This window comes from Lissotriton vulgaris, chromosome 7 (assembly GCF_964263255.1).
Source record: "Lissotriton vulgaris chromosome 7, aLisVul1.2, whole genome shotgun sequence".
Classification (NCBI taxonomy): domain Eukaryota; kingdom Metazoa; phylum Chordata; class Amphibia; order Caudata; family Salamandridae; genus Lissotriton; species Lissotriton vulgaris.
The window spans coordinates 697,722,953-697,738,477 of record NC_141695.1 but is presented as its reverse complement, the minus strand read 5'-3'; the positions used below and the strand labels follow the sequence as shown (position 1 = coordinate 697,738,477).

At 48.0% G+C, this 15,525-nt stretch overlaps 1 protein-coding gene across 1 annotated transcript in view; it reads left to right on the top strand.

Moving 5' to 3' along the window:
• Positions 1–15,525, top strand: part of NOL11 (nucleolar protein 11) — a 423,141-nt gene that overhangs the window by 74,994 nt on the left and 332,622 nt on the right. Inside the window, exons 5-6 of the mRNA XM_086930931.1 lie at positions 6,290–6,347; positions 9,930–10,071. Of these exons, the coding sequence (XP_086787057.1) occupies positions 6,290–6,347; positions 9,930–10,071 (200 nt within the window). The remainder of the gene's footprint in view (positions 1–6,289; positions 6,348–9,929; positions 10,072–15,525) is intronic.

Here is a 15,525-nt window from a genome sequence, read left to right as displayed (position 1 = left end):
GTCTGTCTTGATGACGCAGCTGTCACCTCATCCTATACGATCTACAGAAAATAGCATTTCAAGGAGCACTGCAGAGGGCGAGCCTTTCTCTCCACCACCATTTTAATTAGTTTAAAAAACATTTTGATTGGGCAGATGTTGTGTGCTTTAACTAACAAAGTGTTCTTGTTTTGCATTTGTAGCCTTGTTGGAATGCTTTTGTAGTACAGTAGTACAGAGTTATTTATAATGACAGGTCAGTGAACAAGGCTATAAGCTGACTTGCTTGTTAGGAAAAGTTATGGCAAAGGCAGCAGACCTGACTTGTTTACTTTAAAAAGGCATTTTTTAAAGGAAATAGTTCACTCAAGGTTAACTGATGTGATTATCTGTTAGAACCTGTTATGGTTTTAAATGATCTACCTCCCCATTCCCAGCTTTCAGAGGAGAAATCGGCATCTTCATTTTCAAAACGGCAACATTTTTATTCAAGCATCCGAACACCACCAACACTTTTGACCACCTCTACAGTTCCCTAACAGACCTTCAATCTAAACCTGCCCCCAAACCCTCTCCCCTCCAATCGCCTGTCACCCATACTTCCATCCCGCCAACACAGAACCCACTCCCCCTAGACTCCCTAATTGAGCATCCCAACACCCAAAACCCCTCCTTAACTAACAACCGACATCCCCAAACCCACTTCGCTACCGATGACCCGCCCCCTACTTCTCCCGGATCCCTCCCCCACCCCCGAACGACCACCCTCCCCCCTCCTGATGTCCTCTACACCTACCACTAACTTCACCCACCACCCGCATACGGAGGAAATAAAGTCCAGGCTCCTACTGCTATTGCTTCCCACCGCTCCCCTCCCCACTACACCAACACCTCCATCACCGAATTTCACTCACCCCCTCATCATGTCCTTACCCCCCCTTCCCCAACATATCTCCTCCCACGACCTAACTACATGAGAGAACCCTCCACCACAACCTCCTACCTAACTAGCTCCCCTCCGACCCCTCCACGCTGCATCTCTCCCCATCCTCTCATCACGCTCTCATCTGCGTCCAACATCGTGCCACCGTGCTCCACCATTTCCTCACCATCCGAGCTAACACTCAACCTTATCGCTCTGACACTTTCCAACCTTGAACTAAATCTCTCAGCCGTTCAGGTGGAACTTATGAGACTTGGAGAAGATTTCAGCGCTCTGTACGACAAGGCCTTCTCAATCAGAAAGGCTCTGCCTGCCCTTGCTTCACTCACCCCTCTTAACATAACCACTGTAAATTTGTTCCCCTAAACAACAGATCCTCTAGGCCGCATCGTGCTAGAAACTGTCTCTCCCCCTCGGCCACTACCGACCTATGCAACTCTTACCTGCCCAAACCCCTGATCCCCGAATGCACTCAACATTTCTCCAGCATCCCAGTAATCCTAGGATGAGCAGAACCCCCTCCCCTCCCATCTCGCCCAGACCCCCAACCCAAATAACCACCATACACTTGTGCACTACAGTCAAATCCAACCCTAAGCCCCTCTCTTGCATGCTTGTTAACTGCCGCTCGGCTGTGCGACATGCAACTGAAATATCTGAAACCCTCCTTAGTGAATTCATTGGCATTGCCTTCCTTACTGAAACCTGGCTTAATGACCACTCAATTGCCATCCTTGACCCACACGCCCCCCCCCACCTCCGCGGGCTACTCCATCATTAGGAAAGACCGAACAGACCGAATTGGAGGTGGCCAAGCTATTATTTACAAAACCGCATCTCTCCAAACTTAAACCGTCCTCACACACCAAAGACCCTATCCCTTCCACTCTTATCCGGAATCTCAAACACATCATTGCCCCTTTCTGGACCAACATCAACACTTCCTTCTCCACAGGTTGTGTCCCGGACTCACTTCAACTCTGTCAAATCACGCCTATCCCTAAAAATCCCACCTCAGGCCCTAATAACCTGAACAACCTCCGCCCTACTCTAACCTACCTTTTCTTTCCAAAGCCCTGGAAAAATGTGCTCTGCTTCAACTAGATGAACACATTAACAACTTCAACCTTCTAGACCCCTTGCAATCCGGATTCAGAAAAGGCTGCAGCACGGAATCACCATGCTTAATATAATAGATGACATCCACTCTTCCCTTGACAACAGTGAATCCTGCCTCCTTATTCTCTTGGATCTTTCGGCTGCCTTTGATACAGTCAACCACAACTCCCTTCTCAACTCACTCAAGCACCTAATGTGGACCCCTATAGCCCAGCAGTGCAGGGAGTTCAAGCCAAGAAGCGTGAAAGAAGCCACAGGTCTCCATAGCGTGAAAGCGGGCCGATCAGCGCCTCCGTGCCCTTCCGCTTGATGGTTGCAGTCTCTTTGCCCCCCCCACTGATAGGGCCACTGAGCGCGGAGGCCCCGGGAATAGTATAGAAACCCTGGACGCAGCAGCGCACTATGTCAAATGTTTCCGGGCCTCCCGGTTAAGCAGTTTCAAGATGGCAGGGGAGCGCTCTCGTTAACGTGCCGCCCTCCCGCGGCCCCCTGACTCCAGCCGCGCAGTACCTGATATGGGCCCCACGAGCCCTGCAGTGTGGTAGTCCCTCCAGTTGGGCGCTACCAGGCCGCTGTTCCCCTGGGCCGCTCCCGCTTCGCCCTCTGCGGCCTCGCTGCAGTCCCCACCGGCGCAATCCTCAGGGCGCCGCCCGGCAACCCGCCTCAGTCGCCACTGATCCCTGGTGGTCAATACGGGCCTTTATAATCCAGGACCCCGATGCGTCAATGGAAGGCCTCCCAAGTGCGCCTACAGGCAGCCCATCGACCCCAATGCAGGACGATTGAGGAGTCTCCAGATGGAGGGGGCCACCCATGCTCCGCCGTGATTCCCAGTTGCAGCCCCCAGCCACCGCCAGGCCAGGCACTCTTAAAACGCCAACTTGCAGTCTAGTGCCCCCAAAGCTAGCCCGTGATAGTCTCAGGGAGGCGGGGGGCATCCGCAATCCGTCGTGCCTCACACTTGCGGTCCCCGCCCAGCCGCGCTGTACCTGTCGTCCGCAGTCCCGACAGCCCCACAGCTCAGGTTCCGCTCACAGCCCCGCCGAGACACACCGCTTCAATCCTCGTGTCATGGTCCACACTGCAGGGCTCACCAGGCCGAGTGGACCTCTCCCGCCGCAGCCAGCCCTGCTGTAGAGTCCGCCACCTCTGCCCCTGCAGGATCGCCAGCCCGTCCTCTATGGGTGCCTCTAGCCGCTTCAAGGGCAAGAGCGTCGCTAGACACCCCGCCACCGCTCACAGCCGACACCAGGCCCGAGCCAGGGTCCCGCTAACACTTCTACAAAATGGCGGGTCCCGCAGCAGTCTCCGGCAGGCCTCTGGGATGCCAGTCACCGTTCCCAGCCACACCAGGGGTCACCACAGCGCGGCCCGCTGCTCGCCACCACCACGACCCCTCTGCCACCATCCGACTCCGGGAGGGGTCGGCGTCGCTGAGCCCCCTCGCCTCTGGTTCGCTGGCTCTCCACTCCCCGGAGGCCCCGGGGGTTCGCCTGGAGCGGGACTCTGTCAGGAGCGCACAAGATGGCGGCCTGCTCGCCCGGACCTCCAAGTCCCATGTTTCTTTGTGCCGCAGGATGCTGCCGGACCATTCGCAGCCACTCAGCTGGTGACCCTGGACGCCGCCGTCGATGCCCCTGCACAGGTAAGTGCTGTGGCACACCAGCTCCGCTTCTAAAAGCTTAGAATAGTGGCGGCCCGTCTGAGCTCCCCGGATTCACGTCCTACTCCATCACCGGCTAAGCCACGCCCCCTTGCAAGTATTTTTGCATATATGTCTGCGTCCGTGTTTGAGTGAAATCGGCCGCCATGACCCACACTCCTGCTGGTTTGTTTTAAAAAAAATATATATATCTTTGAGTCATTTTTCATGATTCAGGAGTTTTACCACTTCTCCCAACAAACTCTAACTGGCTAAATGGCTCCAGCAAGACATCTTTAAAGGTTTTTATGAAGTTCCAGGGGAATAGTATCTTCCCCTGCTGCCTTGCCCGATGGTAAAGCGCTGATTGCCATTTCTAGTTCTTCACCTGATATGCTCGCATCAAGAAGATCAGATACCTCACTCTCCATATTTTTCAAAAAGCTATTCTGAATAAAGCTGAGAATATCTTCTTGCTTAGGTCGATTTCGTTGGAGTATACAATGCTTATTCTTGTTGAGTTTATGTATCTGTTTTATTGCGAAAGGCTAAGCGAGGAATTCAAGTGTAGGTGGATGAAATAATAGATGGAGGAAGCATGGGTGAGTGACATTGTTATTGACTTTGAATGCTTAAACTTATATGTGACTGTAGGGGCACTTGATTATAAGGCAGGCGGGTTGGCATGGTGTGAGGAAGTGTCTCTTTTGACCTGATTAGCACCCCACATTTTGCTTGGAAAATGATTTGGTTTTGATTAAAAGTGCAGTGTCCCTGACAACCAGGTCCCTTGTGCCAGAGCTCCTTCACTAAAACTGTACCATGATTGGCAACTTCAGAACCCTCTGTTAGTCCTTAGTAAATGGTACCTATGGCATTGGGACTGAAGAGAATCCCCTAGGCAACCCTCCCCTAGACCATGCAAACTGTTACTGCAGTCTGCATGACTTGGTGCAGACAAATTGACGAAGTCGACTTAGCACACTGCCTGTATGCCATGTCAAAGCCTAAGGTGTTAAGTCATCCCTCTAGCAGGCCCTACAAGCCGTTAGGCAGGATGCACTATACCTTCGGTGTGGGCATGTCTGCATAAGCAGATATACCCCTACAATATTAAAGTCCATTCTTACTATTTTAAGTGCCAGGGAAGCTTAAAAGTGGGTGTAGGCACCCCAGGTCCCTCCCTGTGGCTCCCCTGTAACACCCCTAAATCTAGTATTTAGGTGGCACCCCAGACCCTGAAATCAGATTCCTAGCAACCTAAGAAGAGACTGACTCTACAGCGTTGCACCAGCAGAGAAGACTGCAGACACCAACTGACTTGGCCCCCGCCCTGCCAGCAACTCTCGACTATCCTTGCCCAAAAGACGTCCTGTCCTGCAGCCCAGCGAACTCCAAAGCTTTGGGAGGTCTGCCAGCCTTCGACAAAGATAAAGATCTACCGAGGACAGCGGACCTGTCTAGAAGAAACCATCTTTAAAGAACAAAGACCTCTGCCCTGAGGAACTGCAAAATCCCAGCCGGACCCTCCCCTGCACCCGACGCCAATGGTCCGAGTCCATTTGGTCCACCGGTCTTGTGAAGGTTTTCCCAGCGCTTCTGAGCAACAGTCCACCTTGATGCCTGCAGCCTCAGCTTAAAGACCGAACCCCCTCCACCACGACCTGCCCGGTAAGACTTTTCCTACACCTAAGGACACCTCTGCACCTGAAACCTCTGGGCCTTTGGGAGCTTGACCAATGGTGTCCCAATGTCCCCTACAAATCTCTACCTATCTGGCAACTGTGGGTTTTCTTCGCCCGGTCTCCTGGCCTGAGGCTGTATACTTTCTGCAAAACCGATCTCCCCCATTGACTTTTGCTTTTGGCTCCCGATGCTGTGTTGAAACTCTGTACCTGGCTCCCCCGGTGCAGCTGAGTATGTGAAATCGGCACCCAGCCCCCTGTGCTTACTTCAACCCCTGGAGACTGACATACCATACCGCTTTACTCACCTGTGTCCAGAATCTCTTTAATGACCTCCTTTCTCCTTTGGATAACATTGGTGGCAGATCCAGAGTTTAAACCCTGCACTTGGCCGTGCCAGTGCGCCTGGAGGTGCTGATTTGCTACTTACCTGAACCTTGTCTGGTGCTGATTCTTCATCTTGAATACCATTGCTGTAAGTTGTATACGTAACTGCAAAACTGCATTCTTGTTTCCCTCCCATAGGTTAACATTGCTCAACTGAAAATTGCAGTGTGTCCACTTTTTAAAGTGAAAAGTATTTTTCTTGAAAAACATACTTACCTTTTTATGTATTTCTTGGTCTTAAAATAAACCCTGAAAGAAGCTTCTTTTTCTAAAATTGGTGTGGATCGCCTTTTTGAGTTGTGTGTCATTTATTAGTCACTGTGTGCATAACAAATGTCTTGCACTCCCCTGTGTTGGGTCTAAGGCTCTTTGCCCACTCTACCACAAGTAAAGCTTTTTAGTTCAGAATTAAATGGGTGTTATTTTATGTATTAATTTAACTTAAGATATCCTTAGTTATGATTTAAATTAGAAGTGTAGATGTACATTAGATGTATATGTTTTTGGTAAGTTTGACTGTTTCTCTGCTTTTAGGTGGTCTGAGGTGTTTGTAAAAGGAGAACAGACTGTATTAATATTTATTGCAGAAAGGGTAAGTAGACTGGAAACCCACTACTTTCTGTAAGCTAATCATGTTTGCTAAGTTTCCAGCATATACATTGTGCACATCTGTCTTTGATCTGTTGTGAAGTACGCTAGTAGGCATCACATATCTGCTTGTTTAATGGCTAGATTATTCATTCCCAGCTAAAAAAACATTATTTGGAAGTCTCCAAAGATTTTCTTGTAATTGTTTAAATTTTTTTTTTTTTTTTAAACAATTTTTATTGTCAGGAATTCAAAAGAGATATTTATAATTTCACTTGTATGGCACATCGCCATATTAGTAGCATGTGTAGGCCGGAGAAACGAACAGAGCATAACATGTGTCCTTAACCATCCAGTTCTGCCACGGTCATTGCACTGAGCAAGGAGGAGTGACCAACATATTCAGATCGCAGCAGAAGTCCGCTTCCCCTCCAGAGATCAGTTCCTGACATTACATTTCTAGTGTATTCATCCACGACTAACAACGTAAAGTTTTAGAAAAAACAAAAACATGAAAACCTAACTATGGTCATCACTGAGGAAATGAGTGTGTCCATCTACAGACATTCATTTGCACATACATTTGTTCAGCATTGCGCCCAAGGTAGTGTTGCGTTTCCGCAGCCTCCCGGTTACCCCCATCATTCCTTTAATAGACCCTTTTTCGGTTAATCCTCGTCCTCCTCCGAGTCTGAGTCTTCACCCTCCGGTAGTGGCTCACATGGTTCTCCCCTATAAGTGTTCCATGGCGACCATACCTTATTCCACTTGCGGGGGCATGCCCGTAACACATACACTGCCCTTTCTTTTACCATTAGGAGGTCCATATTCCTTATCCACCCCGCCACCGTTGGCAGCTCCGGAGCACCCCACCTCTGCGCAATGTCTCGTTTGGCCACTGTTACCGCCAGCGTAACCCAGAGTTGTCCATACCTGTTTAGGTCTGTAGGGTCCCAAATGTTCAACAGGCATTTACGGGGTTCAGGCAGGACAGACACCTTGACGGCCTGGGAGACTGTGCGCATAATCTGTCTCCAGACTTCCCGGATCTGAGGACATTCCCATAATGTGTGGAGAAGAGTTCCCTCCTCCCCGCATCCCCTGAGGCAGTATGGGTGTGGTGCCCTCTGTATTCTGTGAAGCAGCGTACGGGTGTAATAGGTGCGATGTAGAATTTTGAGTTGCACTAGGCGGAATCTGGCCGAAATGCCTACCTCTCGCGGTGAAGCAAGTGCCTCATTCCATTCTGTATCATCCATCTCACCCAGTTCCCCCACCCACTTCTCTTTGAGTTTCTGTGTTGGGTCTGGCAGGTTATTAATCAGTTTTTTGTACGTGAGTGAGGTTGCCTTCTGTTCCATAAATTCGGTCAGCAACCTGTCTTCCAGTGGTGATGATTCCGGGAGTGTGGTGTCGGGAGGGATTGCTTGCAGTAGGGCGTGACGGATCTGCACATACCGGTATGTTTCTGAGGGGCCCAGGCCGTACAGTTGTTGTAGCTGGGGGAAAGGAATAACCGTGCCCTTGTCCCAAAGATCTCCAACCACCGAGATCCCTATGGTATCCCATCGTGTGAACCCCTTACATGTCCGCAAGTTTCCCAGTGATTTAGTGTCCCACAACGGAGTTAACCTAGTTATTTTTCCCTTCCACCCCATACGTGATTGTGCTGTATGCCATAGCGTCGCCGTGTGAAGCGTTGGGCCCAGTAGGGTCTTCACTTGCGAGTGGTTGTATAGCGCTGAGAGCATGCCTTCATTCCCCAGTTGTGACCAGTCTGCCTTATACGCGGGGTCCTCCCGCGTGACGTGAATCCATTGATTAATTACCTTAAGCTGGGACGCCCAGTAATATAATTGGAGATTGGGCAGTGCGATCCCCCCCCTCGTACCAGCTCTTCACCAGTTTGTCCTGCGCTATTCGCGCCGGGCCGTTGCTCCATAGCAGATTGGATATCAATGCAGCGACCTGCCGGAAGTATCGCGGGTTCACTACATAAGGGGAGTTTTCAAGCACATACAGAAACCTTGGGAGGGCCATCATTTTATATAGTGCCGCTCGCCCTAGGAGGGTCAGCGGTAGCGTTGCCCAGTATTTGACGTCCGCACGCAAGCGCGTCAGAGGTGGAAGTAAGTTCTCGGTATAGAAGTTCGCAGCATCGGTAGTAATAAAGATACCCAGGTACTTAAATGAGGTGGTAGTTATCTTTAGAGGACATTCGGCGTGCAGCACTGGACCCGGGCCTTTGAGTACATAAAGTATGGATTTGGACCAGTTCAGGGTGTAACCGGATGCCTTGCCGTGTTCATCGCATAGAGCCAACAGGGCAGGGACCCCCTCGTTGGGATTGATCATATAGATCAGCATGTCATCTGCGTATAGGGAGATTTTGTCCTCCCACCCTTCTTCCCAAGTGATGCCTCGGAACAGTGGTGTCGCTCTGAGCATGATTGCCAGAGGCTCCAGCACTAGTAATTGTTTAAATTTTTACTTGCATTGTGAACACATTTATCGCCACACTGACACACCAGTCTCAAATCCTGCATTGAAATCACTGCTTCGTCATTGTGGCCTCCTGGAAGACACAGCCGTTTTACACCATTATGGGGGTTCTGTGGAAAATGAAGACCTGCATTCAGAGGCTAGTAGATATGAAGGTCAAGACAAGTTAGGCTATCCTTCACAGAGTTATTTGGAAGCTGGGTTGTAGAAATTATTTAATATTCCGCAGTAGAAATTCCTATTCAATATTTGACAACCCCCTCTCATCACTTGGTAGGTTCTAAAGATGTGTGCAGAAAATAACATCTGAAAAGAACTGACTGTTTGGTCAGTCCATAATTGTGAACATTTTGAACCACTATCTGCATTATTCTACGGTGAAGTTTCTTAGGATGTGAGTCAGCTTCCAATGTGTTGTATTTAATGGGATGTTTCAATGGGACCCTGGCTCAGCCTTTAACAGCAAGCATACCATTTATCCATCCTGCCTGCCTTACTCTGTCTCCTGATAATTTTCTATTTCTACCCTTCTGTTTTCTGGTTTACTTTCTGTTCCCATTCCTCTTCTGTTTTTCTTTTTCCAGTTAATTCGTCTTCCGCTTTGTCCCGTCACTTCCTTTTCACATTTTATGAATAATTGCCTAAATAATAAAACAAAACCTCGTTCAACCTTCTCTACCCTGCTAAATGATTGAAGAAAGGCGGTAGAAGGACTTTATGGAGGATATTTTTGTGCTAGGCGATACAAATCGGAGACATGTATGTAGTGTGTGGTTTTAAGTCTATATTTTGGCTTGGACCATCTCTCTGAAAATTAATCATGATCCATCCTTCTCTTCCAGAATTTGTCTTTGTCCTTACTTCTCTGTACTCAATATCATTTTATTTTTCTAGTACACCTTATTTGCCTTTTGTGAAACATCTTAAACTGCGGTATTTAAACTGAAAATGGTTGTTGAGTTTAAATAATTAAATGCTAATTTTGTCACCGAGATTTTTTTACTGCCTGAACTACATCTGAACCCTTGTTTTGCACTACAATTGTTTGGACATCCAAAATTCTTACCCTCTTTTCCTTTTTTAGCATGAGGATTTGTTCATTTACGTTCACAACTTGAAGTTGAACAGCCTGCTGAGGTTTAAAGTCCCGCAAGATAAAGAGGCTTCCGTTCCATTAAGCTACACCGCATGTTTTGGAAACCGGTTCATCACACTGCTTTTGTTGTGTAAGTTGTGATTTATCTGCTTGACCTTGATTACTTTGAATTTACATTTTATCTTAAGCTATATACCAAATTTGTGATGTCATCATTGCAATTGAGTGTTTTACTATGAGGCAAGTATAACCTGCTACAATAAAATAACATTTACAGAAGCCTAGAGGCATTTATCCTTTTTAAGTCTGTGTTTTGGGATATTAGTCAGAATTTGAATGCCTTGTAGAGGTAGAGTGTGCATGGTTTGTTCTTTTGTGATTAGCCGAGCTGCAATGCAACCTTTGGGAGTTGGTAGGCAGGTTGTACACTTGTTTGACGACATACATGTTTATTCTGTCTAGAAGACCGGAGTAATATTTTATTTTCTGGATATTGCAAGTCTCATCAAGGTGGTAGACCTTGATTTGTGGCTGTTGTTGAGTAGTTGCTTTATTGCTTGTATTAGTTGGGTTCGTTTTACAAACACATAACTTTAAATTAGGATGTGGGAATTATAAAGTCAGGAATGTTGGTAGCTTGCTTTCATAAATGACAATTACCGTCTTGTCCCACTTTCTTTCCCCTGTCCTTGGATCCTGAGAGATTCAGCCTTCACAACAGGTCCCTTTCACATTAGTAGACTTTTTTTAAATGTGTTTATTGGCATTTTTCAAGTTTGTAAAGAGCATAGGGGTTTGCCCTTGCTAGTGATGTCGAGGCATAGATATTCATAGGAGGGGGAAACCGGGTCTAAGGATCTATTGATTGATATGTTGCTGCGGTGTATGCAAGCGATCCCTCCTCCCGATTTGGGACTGTGTCTATCCATTCTGATGATGCCATAATTAGGAGGTACCAGTATGTCAAGGATTGGGGTGTAGGCTTCATTTAACCAGGTTTCGGTTAGTAGTATTAGGTCAGGTTCCTGTGAGAGAATGAGGTCAGCTATGTCTGCTGCATGTCTCACGGCTGATCTGCAGTTTAGTAATATGCATTTGAGTCGTGGAGAGGTGGTAGATAAGGTGGGTTCCCTGCTGAGAGGGATTCTTTTTAGATTTTTGTCGATGACTCCTGTCGTTGGGTTTAGAGAGCATATAGGGGTTAATGGGAATGGTAGGGATCATCATTGGAGCGGGTTGGAGCGGGGTCCCAGGGGAGGACTCATAAGAGAGTACCAGAGAGAGTAGCTCCTGCTCAGATAAAGAGTTAACATATCTAGCTGGTCGGGAGGCATTGTTGTGGTAAGGGGCTGTGTTCCCGCTGGTAGGCGTAGGGTGGTTCAGGGGCCCCAATATGGTGATAACTGGTTTTGACAGAAACTAATATCCTAATGCCTTGCTTGAGTGTGCACGTTTGTTGCCCCAATGTATTGCGAGTCTGTGCTTAACTAATAGAAGCAGAAGTGCATGCAGTTTTCTAGTCTCTGCTGGTGTACCCTGGACTTACCGTAAAATGCCCACTGTGGGAGCAGGTGTGAGTTTCCAATATGGCATCTATTTTACTGAAAATGTCTATCCAATATCTAACTACACGAGGGCAATCCCATGCCATATGAAGAAATGAAGCTGAATCTGGTCTAGTCTAGTCTAGTCTGGATACTTGTATTGCGCAACATATCACATCCCGAGGGAGTCTCATGGCGCATGCGGACAATCCTGGGGTGGAAGAATGAGCCAGAGAATGGAACTAGCAGAAGAGCCAGGTTTTCAATTTTTTGCGGAAGTTCATATGTTCTGTTGTTGTACGTAGGCTTAAGGGAAGTTCATTCCATAGGGATGGTGCCCTAAAAGAGAAGGCACGACCACCATTTCTGGCCGTTTGAACTCTGAGCGGCGTGAGCTGTGATTTAGTGCTTGATCTCAGCTGTCGACCAGGCAAGTACCATGTCAATTTCTGAGTCCAATATTTTGGTCCTCGACCGTACATGTTTATGAACCAAACACATGGTCTTGAAGATGGTTCTTTGGTTAACAGGGAGCCAATGTAGGATTCTCAGGCATGGCAATGAGGGGGATCGTCTGGGTAGGCCTAGAATCAGACGGGCGGCCGTATTTTGTACGACCTGCAGTTTCCTGGTATGGCACTCGTTTGTAGCGAGAAGAAGTGAATTGCTATAGTCAAGCCTATTTACGATGAGGCCCTGGACCAGAATTCTGCGTGCTTCGGTTGGTATCCATTTAAATACCTTGCGTAGACTCCGCATAATTCCGAAACAGGTGCCCCCCGTATGGTTTACTTGGTCCCTCATGGACAACATGTTGTCCATGCGGAACCCTAAATTGCAGACTGATTCCTTTGGAGCGGGACACTGCCCTAATTCCGAAGGCCACCAGTCTTGGGTCCAGTGTTCATTTGCTCGCCCAAATAGCATGACTTTGGATTTGGTGCCATTCAACTGGAGATGGTTGTGGCCCATCCAGTTTTTTACCTCTGCCATGCACTTTTTAAAACGCTTTTTGGTATCGTTTACATCAGGGCCAAGTGTGACCAGTATTTGCGTATCATCTGCGTAGGATAACGCGTCGAACCCGCATGCCCTGATCACATTGGCCAGGGGGGCCATATAAACATTAAAAAGTTAAGGGCTCAAAATGGTGCCCTGAGGCACACCTCTTGTAACGGTTCGAGTGCTGGCCAGAGTATTGTCTACTTGTAAGGTAGTTGTTCGGTTAGTGAAGTAGCTGACAAACCAGGGCTTAATTTGAGCCGGAGCTTGCCGGTGCTTAGCACCGGAACCTAATTATGGGGGCCGGGTCTATCACACAGCATTAAGTGCACCTGTCCTGCCTTAGAATTTGATTTTTTAAAGTCGTGACTCGTGCGTGGCACTGCGCACTGGCACACACAGAGAGTGTGTGCTGTGCTACTGCTGTCAGTGTTGTGGTGCCAAACTTGTTGAATTACTGACTCGATGATGCATGCAGTAACTAAGTAAATTAATTCAAAAAACAGTACTTACTGCTGTCGGTGATGTCACGCGCCTGCTCCCAGTGATTTCCTCTTACTCTCTTCAAGACTTCCCGGTCGCGGATCAGTCAGGGCCCCAGTGGGCGGGACACTGTAGTTCCTGTTAGTGAGGGTTGTTGTTCGAGGGGCCAGCGCACTTGGCAGGGCTTTGCTGCGGGGGTTGGGGCTATGCGCGGCAGAGGAAGCGACATGTGCGCAGATTATGCATGCAATTGAATGCACGCGCATTTTCGCTGCCCGCCCCAGCATACCCGCACCTCTCCCCTAACTATCTAGGAGGGTACTCGCCGCCTTTCAAAGTTGCTGAACTCGGAGTTGGGAGCGCTCAGCAGGTGAGGGCGAGGCAGGGCCTGGCGCCCTTACGGTGATTAATTTACTGGTGTTCAGGTTTTTAAAATCATCCTGATTGGTCTACCAGCAGCGCCTGGACAAGATGGCCCGGGGGTAGGCCGGCGCCGGCCGAAATAATCATCATGAGCTGCCCAGGCAGGTGAGGCAGGGCAGGTCCTGGGGGCCGCAGGTGCAGGATTAAGTTTTTTTTTAAATTATGATTGTTGATTGGTTATCTATGACATGATGGCCTGGTTATCTATGACATGATGGCCTGGGATAGGCGGCGTAGTCCGGCAGACATATCATGAATTAAATAATAAATCTGCGCAGGTGAGGCCTACAGATTTACTTTTTTATGTTCATGGTCACGTCACTGCTTGTAATGTTGTTTTTGATCCCCTAGTTTGATCATCACGATGCATGTTCATGTTTTGTTGCCAGCAGTGTGCACTGCAGTGGCTATTTGTTGCGCAGTTGCGGGCCGGACTGCCTGGAGTCAGTACTACAGGATGCATGCCCAGGGCAGGATTCAGTTTTGTTTTCAGGGCAGGCCGGGCACGCTCATAAAATCTGTTGGGGTTGGGGCAGCTGTGCCAGGCAAGCAGCGTGCGCAAATGTTCTCACATTAAAATGCGCGCACATTCACTGCTTTGCCTCCACACCCCACTAATAAGGACGGTCAGTCAGTCAGTTCATGCTCAATTGGATTTAGAAAGTCGATAAAGTAGAAAGCTCCGATATAAGGAGTTTAGATAAACTAAACCTTTGTACAAACAGTTGAACCAGCAACGTTTGCCCAACTGCAATTCAGCATTTTGTGTATGGACTTACTGGTGCAAATCTTGCCTTTTCAGTGGTGGCACATGTAAATGTCGATTTTGCACCAGTCGGTCGGTACAAATTCTGGTTTAAACTAGACACGATTAGTGGAGATGGTAAAATGTGTAAGAGGAAAAACTTGAGATGTTTCAATTTGAAAGCTTCTTTTGAGGCGCTACAGGCTCGTGACGGCTCCTATATTAATAGTTATCGAGCACCAGAGGAAACGGTTTATTTTAGGGGAAATACATTTATTTGAAACTTTTCAGAAAACAAATGATTGGAAACTCGTTATTGGCAGACGTCAATCACAATCACTCCACAAGTCGTGAGTAAATGTATGTGGCTGTGGGCTACAGCACCAGAGCAATGGCGGGGATGACGCACGACGACCCGTTCCCGGGGTCCCAGCCCATTACATTGGTAGGCAGTTCATTACCACAGCGGGATGGCGCTGTGTTGGTAGTGTCAACCCCATTATAATGACCCCTCCTCACACCCACGTACTCTGAATCTGCCCCCCCCCACTCCCCCACTCGGAGTCTGTATCCAGGATCACGAGCCGTGATGAACACGAGTCCCGTTTGTCACTGCGTCTGGCCTCTAATCACATGCAATCACATCACCCTCGCTAGGGGGGGGGCCCTCAATCCCCAGTGACCACGTTCAGAGCCTATCATCTGAATAAATGATTGTCACAGGAAAAGGTCAGAAACCCGCCCTGAAGAATGAGTAATTTAATGCATTCATGTGTTTAGTGGAATTGATGGTGTATTTAGAAGGTATTTCCTGACCTATGGTAGGCTGACCTTGACCATGTACTGCGTGTGCACAGGTAGGCTAGGGTGCCCGAACATTGTTCCACCCGCACATATAAGATCTCCACACAAAAACTCCTAAACATAGGTAAGTGGGTTACTACTGCTTTTAACACCGAAAACCTTTTATTACTTGCATTTCACAAATGTAATCCTTTTAATATAGCACAGTGAGCTGTAACCTGACTCCTACACCTTGTAACCCTCTCTGTCTTAAGCAACACATCCTGTGTAGTGATTTACACATATATGATTAATTATCAAGGTAGAATCTGCACGTGTGATATAAGGCGCTCTGACACCCTGCATTGGGATGAGTAGCACTATAAAACAACTCAAACAAAATAGTGATATTTAAACTGTTATTTGCGCGAATACTGGGACAGACAAACATATCTGATACTCTTTCAGTACATGCATAGCTCCTATTTACAAGGGTTGGACAAAGTCAAAAGCATGCCTCTTTAGTACCCGGGAGGTGATAACAAGCTGTGTGCCTTTGTTTGCCCTTCATTGCATTTGCATCTGGGTGTGAGGCTCCAGAAAG